We start from the raw sequence: 18894 nt of genomic DNA, 5'->3' as shown, positions 1-18894 counted from the left end.
TTATCACTACAGTTTTGCAATGCAATGATTACTTTCAACTAAAATGGACTTCAGTTGTTTTTTAAAAAATTCTGTTTGTGTTCTTTCTTGTTTGAAAAAAAATTTTTTAATTTGTTTTTCTTGTGAACACTGCTTAGTGTTCACTAAGCACCTGTGCTTACAGGTACCTGTAAGTACCTGTGATGTCACATGTAAGTTTCTCATTACACCTGTGAATACACGTACTTGTGCATATGACAATAAACTGGACTTGGACTTCTGTACTAGCTACTTGGGATTTGTGCACAAGTACCTTCAAATCACCTTTGTACTTCAGTTTTTTTTCTGGAATATTTCTAATGATACTCTGTTCTGTGGTTGTTCTTACCAAAATGAGCAAATTCACATTTTTCCCATATTATGCTCAGTTTGCTAAATCTTTGTTCATTCATTCATCTTTTCTAAAAACTTTTTTGTATCACTCTTGCTATTTGCCATTCTCCCTATTTTTCAGTCATCTACAAATTTGGCTGCCTAGTTGCTGCCAGTTGTTTGTTCAGTAATGTTTGTCAGTTTAATTTCCCATTTCTAGCTGGGCTGTAGTGGGTCCCCAGCCTAGTATAGACTTTCCATTCTGTTCTTTCTGTCCCTCTGCCATACACATGTTCTAAGCAGTTTTTCTTCAATAATTCGTCTTTGCTATCAATATTATTGAGGAGAAATGTTGGCTTTAAGGGAAGATCCATATGACTGAATTTCAGTTTTTCAAGGGTTTTAATGGGGAAGTGTGTTGATCGGCCAGACACCCGAGCAATTACATTGTCGAGTTCGCTGATCCAACGGTGATGGGACTCATCACCAGCAATGATCAGACAGCCTACAGAGAGGAAAGAGATTGAGGTCTAGTGCCATGCAAATAACCACTTCCTGAATGTCAAAAGACGAAGGAGGTGGTTATTGACTGCAGGAGAATCTTCCCCCTGGAAGCGCATTGGACACAACCTCCAATGGTCTCGGAGCACATCTTACACAGTGAAGAAAGCACATCAACGTGTCTGCTTTCTGCGGAGGCTGAAGAGAGTTGGACTTTGTACATCCATACTCGTGTTATTCTACAGATGCATAGTAGACAGCATCCTGACAGGCTGCATTACTGCTTAGTGTGGAATCTGCATTGCGGCAGGCAGGTAGGCTCCACAATGGGTAGTCAGAGCTGCCCAGTGCTTCCCTGGCAGCAGCTGACCTGCAATCGAGGAAATGTACAGAAAGGTGCTGGAAAAAGGCCAGTAACATCATGAAGGATCCCACGAAAGAACTCACTTACACCTCATGTTCTTGATATTTAAAATTTATTAGTATTGTTATTTTCTTTTTTTCCCTTTTTTTTGTATTTGCACAGTCTGTTGTATTTTGCACATTGGTTGTTTGCCTGGCCTGTTGGGTGTGGTCATTCATGGATAGTGTTGTGTTCATTGAATTTACTGTGATTGCCCACAAGAAAATATATCTCAGGGTTGTGTATGGTGACATATGTGTACTTTGATAATACGTTTATTTTGAACCTTGAGCCCATTCTGCTCACGGACTGTTCCTCCCACTCCCATAAGGGAGTACACATGCCAGGACAACCAGACTCAAAAACAGTTAATTTCTCCAAGCAGTAAAGCTTGTAAACACCTCCACCCACACCCGAACTCCACAAACTGACATTATTTCCTGTCAGTCATCTTGTGTACGGCCTAGTATCACTTTATGGGCACACAATCAATCTTTTTGTATAAACTACCTTTTGTATTTAAAATCTATTGTGTTTTTAAAATTATTATTGTGTTCTTTACCTTTCTTGTTTTTTTTTGTCCTGCATTGTATCTGGAGTAACAATTATTTTGTCCTCCTTTTACATTTGTGCACAGGAAATGACATTAAACAATCTTGAATCTACTGTGGTTAATGTCGTTTGTTTGGACATCAGACAAATCTTTTAAAATGTCCCACATTAGACTCTCCAAAAGATAAGTGTCTAAAGATTCCAGGATGATTTGGCAAAATGGGTATGAAAATAACTTGGCAGTAGAGGGCAGAAAGTGCTGGTTAAGTGGTTTTGAGGATTAAAGTTCCTGATGGTTGGTTTCTTGCAGGTTATGCTGCTGGGACCCTTGCAGTTTTTTTTGTGTGAGTGAACTTGTGAGGTAAGATGACGCAAGAATTTGTGCCAGTATTGATAATGAGGATAGTCTGTAGGCTACAGGGTGATGTTGATGCAAACTGACCAGCGAAATACTAAATGAATTTATCCTCCAAAACAGGAGGCGATGCACGTTGCAAAGACCAGTAAAGCTAAGGTTTAAACAATAAATAGTGAGGTCTGGGAAGTACAGAGGCAGGGCAAACTTGTCCGAGGAGTCCCGAAGGCAGCAACACTCATGAGTAAGGAAGCATACAGGATGCTGAGGCATTGAATTGCAAGAACAGGGAGTCCATGATACAACTATGATTTTTTTAAAAAACTATAGAAAACATTAGTTAGGTAACTGAAGGCTAAGGGCTGAGTGCTAGAAGATGGGATTGATGTTCATAGATATTTCATGGGCACCATAGATTAAGATGGAAGTAAAAGGTCTTCTTCTGTCTGTGACTCTGAAAACATTGTTTAAAGCCACTCTATTCCGATTGCTACAATGTCAAATAGAAGTTGATACTCTATCAATCTGTTCCCATATTGTGCAGATAGTCTGGTTACAAGGCGGGCACAGCACAGTGAACATTGTAGCCATTGCTAAAGCTCAAAGTTGATTATATTTAGTATCAGTGGCAGGAGTTTGTTGCACTAGTGGTTTTGAAGCTGCTTTTGTCTGAAATAGTTTTAAGGGTGTAACTTACGGAATGAACCACAAAAGGACATTGTGTAATTTCTATGTTTGACTTGCAAAACTGAAAGAGCAGAGGCTGTGAGCTGAATGTGACTTGTTTGTTGATCTTGTAGAGAAAAAGAGACTACCATAGGATGGTATCACAGTATCGTAGAACAGAGGATACTGCTTGTTTACTTTTTAAAAGACTTTGGTCTTTTAAAATCAAACGTATTGGTTGTACAAGGGTAATGTGCATGCATTGTTTTTAAAATCCATAATGTAACCATGTGTAAACTTGTATAACTGATTATTGTAAAATGTATTAAGGAAGTTACAATGAAATTGAGGGGCATGACCAAATGTGATGACATAACTAATCACGTTATGAAAAACGTTTAGTGATTGGATAGTCGAAGGGGGGTAGAAGCAGCTTCAGAATGGTTTACATATTTTTACAAAAGTTAAACACATGGGACAGAGGGATGCAGTGGGAGTAAAGAATATGAAAAGATCAAATTGAATTGCACCTGCAAAATAAAGAAGTGACACAAACTTCACAAGACAAATGGCCTTTGAATGTGCTGTGCTATTTAATGGTTAAGCACTACCTCGCGGGGTTATGTTGAATGTTATTTGTTAGTCCTGCGTCACTGGAGCAGGGGTGTAAAGAAGCACCATGTACAGTGGGTTCTGGTTAATGTGGTCCACCTCTTACTTGGGACAAACCTTAAAGAACAAAAACTAATTGAGAAAATAGCCAAAACCGTGCCAGAAGTTCACCTTAATCTTGATGCATTGGAATTCATTGGAATGTTATTCATTTATAAAATCCCTTCTTTCAGAACTTTACAAACTCTTAGAACTCCTAGGCATGATGTCTTGTCAGGTCGATCCAAGTTCAGGGCTTTGTTACTTTACCTGCCGAGGTATCCTTGTTTCCTCATAACTAGGCTCTGGAATTGGCTGACTGAACAGTTGAGTTCTATTCTGTTCTACATTAGTAAATGTGACTGGTGATAGCAGGTGAAGGGTTGAGATGAATTAAGTAGATTCAGTCCACTGTTTCCCCGTCAGTGTACTCTTCTAAAATACCAACAGTGATGATATAATTGAATGGCAAGGGTTGCTGTTCATTTGCCAGCATTTGTTTGGTGCAACTATTATTTACTGCTTACATGTAGGTATGGATTACTTTGCTAATCAAAGAATGGAACTGGAATTGTTAGGACAAGTTGCATTTTGTTATGTGCGAAGATGAGGGACAGTCAAAATAACTTGCTAATTTTTACATAAAAATAACATGTAAAATTTGACCAATACAAAAAGGCTCTGACACCCATTTCAAGAGGACTATGATCAGATTTCACAATGTATGCTGGTGATACGAATCCTGTTTGTGATCATATTATGTTTAAAAATCTAGATATACTGTTGCATTCGTGCCCTGAAATTCCAAGCATCCTCCTGAAATCTAGGGCAATGCTTGATTAAAAGATTCACTGTTTGAAGTTTATTTTCTGGAGCTATTGCTAATTCCTTGCAATTCTTCATAACATTTGCTGAAAGCCACCGGTTCTACTTTTTAAAAAAAAGAAAATAGAAAGTAATTCTAAGTGCTCCTCCAATTGATATCTTCTCGGCTTATTGGCAACCTTTAATTTGTTTCAAAAGTGAAGTAGACCAACATGGGTTTACATTTTACTTCCAGCATTTCCAAATGATGAAAATACCACTCCCTGATATTTTTCCCCTTTCTGTGTTTTCTGTGGTCATGAGAATTCCACTCCATTTGCACCATTGTAGATGTGCCTGTTTACAATGTGCCCAGGCCAATTCAATACCATTCAGACATTTACTCTCTGCAGTTAGTCATTGAACTACAATGGCTTCAAAATGAACCAGACACAGTTTTTGTACTACATGAATTAATATTTATTTTCAAACTCCTAAGAGATTAGCCAGTTCTGACCAGCATATGGATAATTATTCTCCATCAAATTAGCAAGAAGTAACATATGTTTTTCCAGGTTTCATTAGTCATTTCCTAGGTTGGGTTGGAAGCAAATATTGGAAATAGTTCACAAGTCAGCTAACATTTTTGGAGAGTGAGAAAACATTTGGGTTGATGACACTTCGTCATAATTACTATCCACCTTGAATATTATCTCTGTTTCCCTCCACAGATGCTGTCTGTCTTGCTGAATGTTTCATGTGTTTTCATAACTCTTTCATATTTCCAGCATCTGCAGTATTTTGCCTTTAAATTATTTACTCTGATTGTGTCCAAACTAGTGATGAGCCAGTTGATTGTTTTACATCTGGTTAGGGAATACCACCACGGATGGATCACATTGACAATGAGGGTGAAGAAGGCAGATAACCCAGTATACAGCAGTGAGAGAGAGAAGTAAGACTGGGTGATGGGTGCAACTCAGTGGGCAAGGCCAACGTTGAGTTGGAGCCAGTTTGGGGTGATGGATGGGGTAGTGCTGAGATAAGTTGGTAGGTAATAGGTGGAAACCTAAACTGGAAAAAAAAACAAAACATATTAGCAAATTAGAACCAGATGGTGAGGGGGAAAAGTACAGAAAGTGGCTGGTAGGCAACGGGTGGAGTGATGATGAGCACATGGAACCAGTGAGGGGTGAAATTACAGGGAAGTTGAACAAAGGGTGCCAGTCCGGGTTTTCTGCTGTTTGTAGAGCTAATGTGATGTGCACAACTGAAGAGCTTGAAATTTGTGGGGGGGGCGGGGGGGGTTTGGTAAAGTTTCTGGTTCTCAGAAAACTGCAGCAGCAAGTGCACCTGTTCAATTGAACATGTGGGTTACTAGCAGAATGAACAAAGAGGAACTGTGTATTGAATTGGTCACTTATTATAACATTTAATTCTGGCGGGGTAATATCCTGTATCATTACCCTCCACAGGGTTTTTAAAAAACCTTTCTTTGTGACTGGATGCTGCTTTGTGCATTAGCAATAACCAACTTCATTGAACTGTGATCCTCAACAACAGAATGGTATTTTAAATTAACTTAATTTGCCATCTATAAATCAGGAATAATCAGAAATGTTAATGATCCTGACCTTTCCGTTTGAAATAAGTTGAATAGTTCCTTTTCAAACTGAAATTATTATGAAATAATCATGTTCAGTTATTCATCCAGATGCTACATTGTTTTGATTTCTTTGATGCTTTTTCTATTGCTCAAAGTAAATTGATAATGCAGCTACCCAGTTCTCCTTGATCGTATGTGCTAATTCTAATTTAGAAAAAAATAGTCTCACAGTTAGTTGCAGAAATAGTAGTTGTTATTTATGAAAGCCAGGTTTGGAGGATTCATTTTCAGTTCTAAGATGTAAAATGCTTCCAGCTTCTTTCCACATCCCTCTCCTGCTTGTTTCCTCAACCAGTTAAAATATTCATTGGATTTGTTAAGCTGAGTGGTTGGCCATGACCTGATTGCTATAAATTCTGAAAGTCTACAGTCTTTGGCATTTTCTCTTATTATTTGGGAAATCAACCAACAGAAAGCTTATTTCTTTATAACAAATAATGCCAGAAGAAAATATGAAGCAATTTTTGAAAATTCTTTTTGAAGAAAAAAAAATTCATTTGGCACTGCAGTGAACTTGCTTTTATTATCCTTGCCAAAAAGATAAACTTGTGCTTTTTTTTGGTTTAAGGTGCAATATTGAATATGCAATGGTTCACCTGTAATGCAGGTTAAAGAATTTGATATGAGCAGAATCTGATTGTTGAACAGATGGTTACTGTATATAACCACTTCAGAAATAATCCATTAAGTTTTGTGGAATATCTTGGGGTGGAAAGATCTAAAAGTAAGAAATGAAGAAATGATGAATCTTTTGCTTCTAAGAACAATGCTTGGTGTAGATGACATCAATTTGTCCAATGGCCAACAGAAGCATAAAAAACCTCAGCCACTGATGGTGTCAACCCAAAAAAATTATTTGGGCCTCTTGTATAAACAAGGCATCCTACTAGCTGTTTTACCAAGTAAGAACTCAGGAGCCAGTCTTGAGATTCTTTTATGATGTAAATTGGAGCTGTTTGCTTTCTCATACTGGAGTGCTTATCCCTTAATCCTTGCATTTTGCTAATCGCTACCTAACTTCGGGCTAACACTGAAAAGAGAAACTAACTGGAGTAACTTGCTCAACTAATACCGATGAAGCATGAAATTGGCTTCCAGTTTCCCAGTGAGGCTACTGGAAAACAGGAGCCCTTGTGGGTCATAATATCTAGAGTTTACAAAGGTGGATTTGAGGGGGGAATGGAATATTTGGTTGACGCAGATGACAGAGGCATTTGATTGAAGTAAGTTCTTTTCATTTGGGTCAGGATGTCAGATATGTACTTTGATATAGAAATTCTGCAAACCTTCCCCCTCTCACCTTAAAGCTATGCCTTGTTGGATAACTGCACCCTTTGAAAGATGCTGATAATGGAGATAGGACTATGTTGACATACATGTGAAAAAAGACTACCAGAGTATTTTTAGATGATTTTGTGAAGCGTTAAAGTGTTGGTCAGAAATAGGAGTTCTGGGGAAACCAGTAGGTTCTTGTTAATTATGCTTGAGTGGAAAATCTGAGTAGTTTGCTTTGCTATGTTACGAAATAGCTTTGTGTCAGTTACACAAAATATTTTTCATAGTTCCATCAATTTTAAATGGACAGACTTAATTGTTCAGACAAAATACAATTAATGGAATCTGACTCAACATGTATCCCGACAATATGTTCTAGACACCTACTATTCCATTTTTAAAAAAAACAAATTGTCTTAAACTTTCCGCTTTTCGCCTTAAAGCTATGCCCTGCAAGTAACTATGCCCTATGAAAGTGTCTGATTCTCCACCCTATATATGCATCTCATTGTTTTGTATATTTGTATTATATTTGCCTTGCGACCTCCAGAGAAAACAGTCTAAGTCCCTCTGACTTCTCAGCATGAAAATGCTCTCTAATCCAGGCAACATCCCTGTCAAGTTCATCTGCATTCTTTCAAGTCTTACACCCTTCCTAAATAATGTGTGATCAGAACTGCATTCAATATCCCAAATACAACCTAACTAAAGAATTTTATACAGCTGCAACTTAACTTTCTGCCTTTTATACTAAACACCCCAACCAATGTAGACCAGTGCATATTGCCTTCTTTTTGACCTGATTTGCCACTTGCACCCAAGTTCCCTCAGCAGTTCATGCTCCTAAAGGTCCTGCCATTTACTTGTGCATTTGACCACCTAAAATGTAGTAACTTATATATTTGGATTAAACTTCAAATTCTATCTGTCATTTCTCTGCCCATATTTCCAGCTGGTCTACATCTTGCTGAATCTTTTGACTACCTCTCTCACCATCAACAACTCGAATGTTTGCCATCTGTGGACTTGCTTGGAATATGATGTGGGAAAGTGCACTTTTGTGGAAGGAATAAAGGCGCAGACTATTTTCTAAGTGGGAAGAAAATTCAGAAGTCAGAGATACAAAGGGACTTGGGAGTCCTTGTGCAGGATTCCCTAAAGATTAACTTGCAGGTTGGGTTGGTGGTGAGGAAAGCAAATACGATGTTAAAATTCACTTTGAGAGGACTAGAATACAAAAGCAAAGATGTCATTTAGAAGCATTATGAGGGATTGGTCAGACCGCACAGAGTATTGTGAGCAGTTTTGGGCCCTTATCTGAGATGAGATGTGATATCATTGGAGAGGGTCCGGAGGATGTTCACGGGAATGATCCTGGGAATGAAAATCTTACATAGAAGGTCGTAAGATATAGGAGCAGAGTTACTGTCGACCATTTGGCCCATCAAGTCTGCTCCACCATTTCATCATGACTGATCCATTTTCCCTCTCAGTCCCCAATCTCCTGCCTTCTCCCCATATCCCTTCATGTCCTGGCCAATCAAGAATCTACTTCTATATTAAATATACCGAATGTCTTGACCTCCAATGCCGTCTGTATCAATAATTCACCGCACTCTAGTTATTCTCCGTTCTAAAAGGTCGCCCCTCTATTCTGAGGCTGTGTCCTCTGGTTTTAGACACCCCCCCCCCCACACCATAGGAAACTCCTCTCCACATACACTCTGTAGAGGCCTTTCAACATTTGATAGGGTTCAATGAGGTCACCCCTCATTCTTCTGAATTCCAGTGAGTTTAGGCCCAGAGCCATCAAACACTCTTCATATGACAAGCCTTTCAATCCTGTGAACCTCCTTTGAACCCTCTCCAATGTCAGCAAGTCCTTTCTTTGGTATGGGCCCAAAACTGTTCACTGTTCTCCAAATGAAACCTCTCCAATGCTATATAAAGCCTCAACATTATGAAGGGCATTTGAAACTCACTGGAGTTTTAAAAGAATGAGGGGAGATCTCATTGAAACCCCTACCAAATATTGAGTGGATGTGGCAAGGATGCCACATCTTGGATTCTCTAGTTGGGGAGTTAACAACCGGAGGGCACAGACTCAGAACAAAGGGATGTCCCTTTAGAACAGAGATGAGGATTTTCTTTGGCAGAGGGTGGTAAACCTGTGGAATTTATTGCTACAGATGACGATGGAGGCATTGGTTCAGATGTTGATAGGTTCCTGATTAGTAACGGCATCAAAGGTTACGGGAAGAAGCCAGAAGAATGCGTTTGAAAAGGATAATAAATCAGCTATGATGAAATGGCAGAGCAGACTCGATGGGCCAAGTGGCCTAATTCTGTTCCTATGTCTTGTGGTCTTAATTGACCCACTTTGACTTTTGTCCAAATTATTTATGTATTAAAAACAACAGAACTCCAATCAGAATGATATCTTTCCATCTCTTCCATCTTTTTTTGTGGCTAAGCTAATTTTGAATCCCTTCTACCAAGTCTCCGTGGATCCCATGTGCCTTAACCTTCTAGATGAGCCTACCACGAGGGACCTAACTGAAAGCTTCAGTTAAGCCCATACTGCATCCGCTGCCTAACAGTTGTCAGTCATCTTTGTCACCTCAAATAGTCTTGTCTAATTCCTTGATTTTTCTAAAGCTTTTGCACAGCCTCTTTTTGATAAAACACTGACTGATTAAGGAATTGGAACTCACTTGGATAATTTTTCCTCAACAGGACATTTTTTATACTGCTGTGATAGCGTTGTTTTTCGTGATTGCCTCAATCGTGTTTGCAGCCAAGAATGGAGGATCTGACTTGGAGAAAGCTGCTGTGGTAAGATTTATTTCTTTGCCTTTTTTTAAAATCCTCCTTATGCTGTCATGTAGGTAATTGTAATCAAGAAGCAATTCAAGGAGCTTTGGAAGCCCTCTAAGTGATTTAGTTTCTGTATCAGCTCATTGGGTAACAAACTTCCTCCCAGGAGGCTGTTTGTCCAATACCCACTCCAGACTCTTGAGCACAAAAATCTAGGTATTACTTATCTTTCATACTAGTCATTAAAAGATAGTAGTTTATCCCCTCAAATAGTTCTGTCTTAAACAATTACCAAGTTTTGGTTTGTTGCCTGTTATTTACTATATGCAAGTTGGCTGTACAGTTTCCCGCTGTATGAAAATTATTTCTTGAAGTAAGGTCTGTGGACATTGGAGGCTGTGAAAATCACTTAATTTTGATATCTGCCTAGCCAGGAGCAATGGGAAGGGCCGATTTCCCAAATTGCTATCAGCTAGGCTAAGCTTAAGAAACAAATTGAGTCTTGCCCTACAGTTCAGTTTCCTAGGGTAGAGTATGGTCTCATTCATCATTTGCCATGTCGTATGACATGGGCAGTCAGGGTCTTTCCATGACCATGATTATTCTTGGCAAATTTTTCTACAGAAGTGGTTTGCCATTGCTGCCTTATGGGCAATGTCTTCACAAGATGGGTGACCCTAGCCATTAACAGTACTCTTGTGTGCATGGCGCCAGTGGTCTCATAGCCAGGATTTGTCATAAGTGCAGGCTGTTCATACGACCATCCACCACCTGCTCCCATGGCTTTGTAAAACCCTGATCAGGGGGGTAAGCAGGTACTACACATTGCCCAAGAGTGACCTGCAGGCTAGTGGAGGGATGGAGCACCTTACACCTTCTTTGGTAGAGGCATATCTCCACTGTAACCCCCCCCCCCCCCCCCCCCGCACCAAGAACTTGGTCTAGACCTTGTATTTGGCTAAGCTAGCCAAAACAAAAGGTCAACCTTGGATTGTGATTGATGTTTGACCCTCCTCCGAGCCATCAGGCCAGGTTGCTTGCACTTTTCCTACTTCCACAGGTGTCTCACTGAGCCAGTGGGAAGGTAAGATATGAGAGTAACACACACAAAATGCTGGAGGCAGAGACTGATGAGGGGTCTTAGTCCAACACATCAACTCTTTATTCCTGTGTATGCATGCTGCCTGATCTGCATAGTTCCTCCAGCAGCTTGAGTGTGTTCCTCTGGATTTTCAGCATCTGCAGAATCTCGTGTGTTTGGGTAAGATTTGAGCTACCCATGCCAAAGAGGCTAGCCTCAGTTGAGTCCTAGGTAGTTTTCACTTTTATCATTTTGTGGTGTAGCAATACAAGAACCCATTCAAAAGCTATTTGTTAGATCTGTTTTAAAGAAGAAATAATGTAAACTAGCTTGCATTGAACATGCTCAGAAATATAAAGTATCAATATTGTGTAGATGCAGTTGGGGCAAATGTTATTAGAAGAGAGAATTTTGAAAATGATTTGAAATTGAATGTTCAAAATCATCAGAAGATGTGAGGAAGTTTTTTTTTACTCATCAAATGGCAATGATTCTGGAATTCACTTAATGCTGATGAAATCAGATTTAATTTTGCTTTCAAAACTGAAAGAATTGAATAGGTATTTGAGGGAGAGAAAAACATTGCAGTATGTTAAGGAAAGAGCTGAGGAATTGCTTTTGTAGAGAGCTGGCTCTAATACTTTGAAGATATTTTACACCTTGTTATTTGTCCAGTTTGTGGCTTCATGGGAACAGCTTTGTTTGCATTTACTTTTCAGGCATTTGGATTCCTGGCTTCTTTTGCCTTCGTAGTGGATGCTGTGCTGTATTTGATAGAAGAGAAATGGAGCACTAGCAGAAAAGAAACAGGGCCACCTGAGACAACAAGAAGCTCTGAAAATGTCAAAGGAGAGACAGATCCATTGAATGATCCTGTAACTGTACCTGTCTGAGCTGCAGAGGCAAACCTCGTGTTTTTAAAGAAAAATAAATAATTTACCTGTTTTGTATGTGTGTATTTTAAATGCTTGGACTTGATCCAAGAAAATAAACTGTTCAAAGATCTCTCGTCTTTGGCCTAAATGTCAGGTGTTTCTTTTCCTAGTTGTGAGTCGAACCCATGATACAAATTGCTGATTATCATTTAAGCATGATTCCTTTATGTATATATTTAATAGGCAGATGGGATAAGATTAATGAACTTGGTGATCTGTGGTCATACAGTGTGTTGGTGTTTCTGGTCTGAACCTTTTCCCTATTATGAAGAATTTACATTTTGTTCATGGAAACTGGGATTTAAATGATATCATAACTTGCATATTGTGCCTCTTAATTGTTTAAATCAATCTTGTTATATCAAAAATAGTCTTGTTTATAATTGTTTAAAGCAAAATGCCAACAAAAGTACACTAATATTCACTTTCTTTACACAATTTAGTCAAGTTGCTTGAACAATGATATTTAAGTACCTGCTTTATCTTGTATTCAGTTTAAGTCTATGAATGGACTTCTGAAATATTTCTGATAATTTATGTGATTCTTAAAGGACTGCAGCAATATAAAGAACAAAATGTCTGGGACTTTATTATTCCAGTATAGTTTGTCTGCTGCATTACCAGTATAAGAATCTTTGTCCTATTAAATATCACCATTGAAGGCTTCTTAATAGTCAAACATCTGTCTCTAATTAGCCATCTAACGCAATGCTATATCAGTTGAGATTAATCCTGCAAATAGAAAACCTACAGCACAATACTGGCCCTTCAGCCCACAAAGTTGTGCCGAACATGTCCCTACCTTAGAAATTACTCAGCTTACCTATAGCCCTCTGTTTTAGTAAGCTCTGTGTATTGGCTATATTAGTATAATTTTTTTTTTTGAGAATGCTAGCCAGTCTGATTTTAACATGAAGCTTTTAAATACCATCATTACGTTACAGTGCTGTACAAATACTTCTCCACAGCTGAAAATGCATGGAAAACTTTTTTAAAGAAAAAAAATTATTGGTGGTTGAACACTAGTTTTTATGAAGTCAGCTGAGGCAATTTTAGGTTGTCTTTATTAAAGAACCACCACCTTTAAGAGCATTACAGCTTATTTGTATATGAATTTGTTATTATTATGTCCTCCTGAGCTGATCTGCATAGGATTCAGATCGAATGTGTATCACTCTTCAAATTAAAATATTTACCCATTTATTATTGTAAGCTTTTGGGCAACAGTGTAGCCTGTCACTAACTTGCATAGAGAACGTAGTTAGTAAAATTAGTAGAACATACTGCTTTTATCAATTTTTTAAATTTGTATGTTTTAAGATGTGTTTAATAGCATCAATTTAGCATGTGTCAGTATGTTCTTCAAGCATCTACTCATTAGAAAATGAGCGATTAATCAGAAATGAAGTTAAATGATGAACACTTTTAGTGCTATGTTTTAATCGAGGTAGACATTTACAAGCTACAGAAAAAAACATTTATAAACTGATGTGAAAATCAAGTCTTTGTGTTTTTTTTTAACTAACGCTGTAGACTTGTAAAACTCCAGGCGGTTACTGGTAATAAATGTGGTTCTCTGTATTTCTGATTCTTGCGTGATATCTACCAAAATTTGTTTTTTTTCCTCTATAGTAACCTGTTTTCAGCTGTGCAAGAAGAATTATTTAACCAGGCTTTTTTTTTGATACTTTGCAAAATAAACTTGGTCCTTTTCAGTATTTAAATCTCCACAATAAAGCTCTCTGACTATATAATTACCTTAAAGCTTGCAGAGTAATAAAATGATATTTGTTAAATTTAATTTATTTCTGTTCTGCTCACTTGATATTGAGTTTGACCATCTATCAACTGCTCAGAGTAGGTTGTAAAGGAAAGCAATATGAGTGCCTCCTTGGTAAGTGCCTGTCTACCTGTATTTTAAACCAAGGGTAGAATTTTTTTTAAACTTGCATTTTTACATTGAATGTTAAAAAAAATCTGAAGAAACATGAGTATTCAGTAAGATTAAAAATGTTTAGCATTTTCATAAAATGGCAGCTGCAGATTTCTAGTGGGGGGGGGCTTTCTTTTACCTTTAGGAAAGTGCATATTGTAAAATCTGAGAAATATTTGATTAATTTGCAGTGCTGTGGTGCAGCAGTCACTGCTGCTGCTTCACAGTTCAAGGGACCAAGGCTTGAGCTTTATATGAAGTGCTGTGTGTGTAGAGTTTGTGCATTCTCTTTGAACATATGGATTTCCTCTGAGAGTTCCATTCCCTTTCCACACTGCAAAGATGAATTGCCTTCTTTAATTTACAGGCATCAGTAAACCACCCCTTAATGTAGCTTAATGGCAAATGGAGTTGGTGTGAGAGATGTGATGCGGAGCTATAAAGAAATGGACAATGAGGCTTGTGGTTTTTTCCCCTCCAGCAGCTAGCACAGAAAATTGACTTCCTTTCCACTGTAGATGTAAATGTTTCTGCTGTGTCTGTGGCTGAACACTTGTTAGTCATGTTGAGCGATGAGATGTTAATGTTTTAGACCACCACCTTTAATATTCTTGATTTTTGTGCAAGTCTAATTGGACTCTCAATGTTAGTCTAGCTGCCCCATTTGCAAATTGATGCTTGTTAAGTTCCAGGTTGAAGGGACAAATTGTGTCTGTGAATGAGATGTAAAACGCTTTTATCAATTTGTATTAAAAGGATTATTTTAAGCTGATGTGAGAAAGATAAACATGTATTTCTGTCAATGTAGAGTGACTAACCATGGGTGTAGATTGTATTGATTTGGAGCATGACCACAATGTCCAACAGTATTGAAATACTGTATAAAGACTACCTGATCTTTAGTGGGACACATTTCTATCTAGTACCAGTGTGTTTTCAAAAAAAGCTTGAATTTAAATAATTTTTTATTCAAGGGCTAGCTGAATGTGCATTCAAACAGACCCTGGAGTCTTTTCTACTTGTTAATTTTTAGCTACCACCCTGAAACACATAACTTCCCTTCCCTGTGTACCAGCTCCCCTCTGTTGAAGTCCAGTACAAATTGTCTCTGATCTGACTATTCAAACCTTCAATCCAAAAAGTTGGAGAGAAACTGTGACAGCAGGGGAAGTGTAAGACCAATCTGTCCTTGGCTTCAGGGTGAACGCGAGTTAAAACGCTGCTCTGTTGTGGCTAGTTAAAAACAAGATACAGTTATTCCGTGCAGACGGTAAATAAGGTAATGCTGTAACTAATAATTGGACTACTCCATGGCTGTAGTTCTTTTGAATCACTGTTTCTTCCACCTTCAAGTTTGGGTTAAAATTGGTATTGGCACATAACTTTGGGAGCTCGGCAGGTAAATAGGAAAAATAATTTAACTTTAATGGAGAATGATTGACTGCATGTTTAATTTTAATGCATTTTATATCATTGATTAACTTTAGTGCTTAATAGTAATTGTTTTACCCAACTCTGGACAATTGATGTCGGGATATTGATTACATAATTGGATATTTGGATTGTATGTGAAGAGCTGTTGAGACAGTAATTATCTAAGTAACATTTACTATAAATTAACTTTTTTGAGGCAATTGTTCTTTACTAAAATTATTTGCTTGTGCATCAAATAAGATATGAATAATATTTCAATAAGGTAGAAAGAAATCTACAGCAGTGAGTCACCTTAATTCTACAAACATTATCCTATTTACTTTGCTATCATTGCAGTGTATTAGCAGATTAATTGATTGATATAGGTTTTACTCCAGTTTATAATTGACGTTTTTAATTGTTTGGTAACAATTAGTTCTAAGTGTCAATACATTTAGTTGTTCACTTTATACTAAGACTGCTTAAAATCACACTACTTCAGTATGCTCTTTATAGGACTAAGAAATTTGTAATAGTGAAACCGTGTATCTGGATGTTTATTTCTGCACAGTCTCCACTGCCTTTATTGTAAAATATAATTGGCCAGAATGCAAAATGTCTTAACTGAACCCAAAGCATTGCTTTTTGGTATTGACAGGTGCAAAGTTACTGGGTCCACATAAATTCCAATGAGTCATATGTGATTTTTAATAAATTTGTATTTTGACTATAATCATATGTATTTTTATTTCACTCATTTATTTGTACTTCTGTAATTGAAATAAATTAAACTGTGTAAAATTACACTACCTTTTTTTGTTATGTCACAAGGCAGGTGGGGATAATTAGATAGCCCATACAAAGAGCCAACTCCTTAACTTCCTCTCTGAAGTATGTACAGAAATTAAGTGTAGGGAATATTGTCATTTCGTGGAGGATGTTTTGCAAAAGCAACAGAACAGTAGCTTTCATCCGCAAGCAGAATTGCTACTCACCGGGAGTGTTAAGACTGCAGAGTGAAGCAGTCCAGCCTCATAGGAGGCTGTGTGTGAGGCCATAAAACCCCATTAGATTCAATGGACAGAAATATAGCAAAGACAGACAGGGCAGAGATTCCAAATGTAACCAAGAGATTTGGTGCCTAAACAGCAGAAAGTAGATAATTCATGACAAAAAAATTAATAAAATTAACCATGTGATATTAGAGAGCAGCAAATTGAAAGCTGATGGATAAATATTGAGTGGAGTGAACCAATTATTTCCCTGTGCTTCCCTTTGTGTTGTGAAGGAGCCAGTCACTACTGTTCCAGTACCTTTTCCATTTCTCATTGGCAATTTCCTGTGTTTCTGTTGCAGATACAATATTTAACCTTTTTGCGTACACAGGAATAGGCCCTTCAGCCTGATGTGTTTGTACTGATCATGATGCCAATCTAATCCAAGAAAACACATGGTCCATATTCCTCTAAGTATACATTTGCAACCTGAGGAAAAAGACTGATATATACCTCTCAATTTCATACATTTCTCCTCCTCAGCCTTTAACAGTGCAGGTTTGGTAAACGTTATGGCCAGTATTCTCAAATCCAGGCAACATTTGGATGAGCCTCTTGTGCACCTTCTCCAGTGTTTCCACATCTTGCTTGGAATGTGACCAGAACTGCACATAATACTGCAAATGTGGCCCAATGTTTTTATTAAGCTGAAACTAACTTGCTAACTATACTGTCCTGACTAATGAAGGGAGATAGGTTCTATGTCACCTTTGCCACCCTATCCACTCGTGTTGCTGTTTCGAGGAAGCTATGGACTTATACTTGAATATCCTGTCACATCAGTGTTCCTAAGGGTCCTGCCACTTCTAATTGTTCTGTGCCTCAAATTCTCTTCTAGGCAAAATAAAACATGTTTTTATGGTGAGAGATTAAAAGGTGTTTGTATTTTAAAGCATCACTTTGTACATCCCAATTAGGACAGAAAACAATGTTGGATTTTAATGAACTGGAATTTGAGTGTAAGAACATAGATGTCAATTGTATGTGGCCCTGGTGAGCCTCAATCTGAAATGTTCTGGAATCTAGCTACTGGTCACTGCTGTTCCTTTGGATTCATCAGGTGTGTGGAGAGGGAGAGCCTTCTACACTGGCAACGAGCTTGCTCTCCATATTGTGCTACCCTGGTTTGTGTTATCATGTAGACACCGAGGAGGCAATATCCATGTTCAACCCTGACTCAAGGTGGGCCTCAAATTGAGAAAAATAGCATTGCAAAGTGAAAGTCGAGCAAAAGTTCACATTCTGGGAATGGTGCATTGATTGAATGGAGAATTTGAGCAGATTGTGTCTATTCTGTACAGTTCAGAACATGTGATGTGTTGGCAGCGATGAAACTTTTTTTTAAACCAGGTGGCTTGGCACAGTCGATGGGAAGCTGATGTTTTCTTGGCTGGAGTGCAAACCATAAGATCAGGCTGGTCATTCAACAGTGGAAAATCCCTAAACCCAGAAAGGATATGGAATCATAGACAGCAGCCCTCTTGATGCCCTTAAAAAAGACAATTACAAATGTCAAATTCATATGAAACTGACACTATCCTGGTATATTTTAATAGTGATTTTATACATTAAAAACTAGGACGAGCACAAGATTACAAAAGCTGTACTTACATGAGCAACTGAAATTTTTGATTGGCTTTCACTTGCCAGGCTGCTCAGACTCATGGGTCACTGGGAGCGGCCACTGGTTCAAATCCAGCCAGTTCTTTGCACGCTTTCCATCTGTGCTGGGTTTGAATGTCGAGCTAGCAATTCAGCCAACATAGTAAAACCACAGCAAGGTTGCCACCCAGTGTGACACATGGTGCAGAGAGGAGAGCGACATAACATTTCACTCATACCATACCATTCTGGAGTGTTTCCAGAATGGGTAGTCCTCAACTCCAAGTGGACTCCATCAGGACACTGTCATGACAGCGTTTTTTTTTAAGCAGGCTTTTTTTATTTTAGCTCGATGCTCAATGCAGCATGGATGGCAAGTGTGCAAGGAGGCCGGCTGGATTCAAACTCAGGGGCCTTCACTCTGATGCCACTACACCACCAGCCGGCTCTTTCATATTGACTCGTTCCTTTTCAGTCAGGAAGACAATTTTATAGTTGTGTTCCTTGGTCTGATAACTAATCCCAATGCTAGTTTTGGTGTTTAACCTTGTGACTACATATATCTAACATTTTAAAAAAAGTTGAGGTATTTAATACATAATCAGAAAAGCAGCAGATTTGAGGACAGACAGTGAAAGGTGCAGAAATATTTGGTGAATTTAAGGGCCAATAGATGCACTTTAATAGAAACAGGGATGTGACAATGTAGTATGATTTGAATGAAAGAGCTGGACTACACACATCTTGGATGTAATAATACAATTTGAGAAGGCTATTAATAAAAGCAATGAATTTGACAGGCTTTTTAAGACTATAAGACAGGTTCCATTTTAT

At 38.2% G+C, this 18894-nt stretch overlaps 1 protein-coding gene across 1 annotated transcript in view; it reads left to right on the top strand.

The window, feature by feature from the left end:
* The window catches only part of cmtm6 (CKLF-like MARVEL transmembrane domain containing 6), a 69254-nt gene extending 55616 nt beyond the window's left edge, over positions 1–13638 (top strand). The window contains exons 4-5 of the mRNA XM_059972302.1: positions 9961–10059; positions 11842–13638. Of these exons, the coding sequence (XP_059828285.1) occupies positions 9961–10059; positions 11842–12015 (273 nt within the window). The 3' untranslated portion in view covers positions 12016–13638. The remainder of the gene's footprint in view (positions 1–9960; positions 10060–11841) is intronic.
* Positions 13639–18894: the final 5256 nt, after the last annotated feature.

The sequence above is a fragment of the Hypanus sabinus genome, chromosome 6 (genome assembly GCF_030144855.1).
Source record: "Hypanus sabinus isolate sHypSab1 chromosome 6, sHypSab1.hap1, whole genome shotgun sequence".
Lineage (NCBI taxonomy): Eukaryota > Metazoa > Chordata > Chondrichthyes > Myliobatiformes > Dasyatidae > Hypanus > Hypanus sabinus.
Note: the sequence above shows the minus strand (reverse complement) of the source record. Positions and strands in the feature narration are given on the sequence as shown.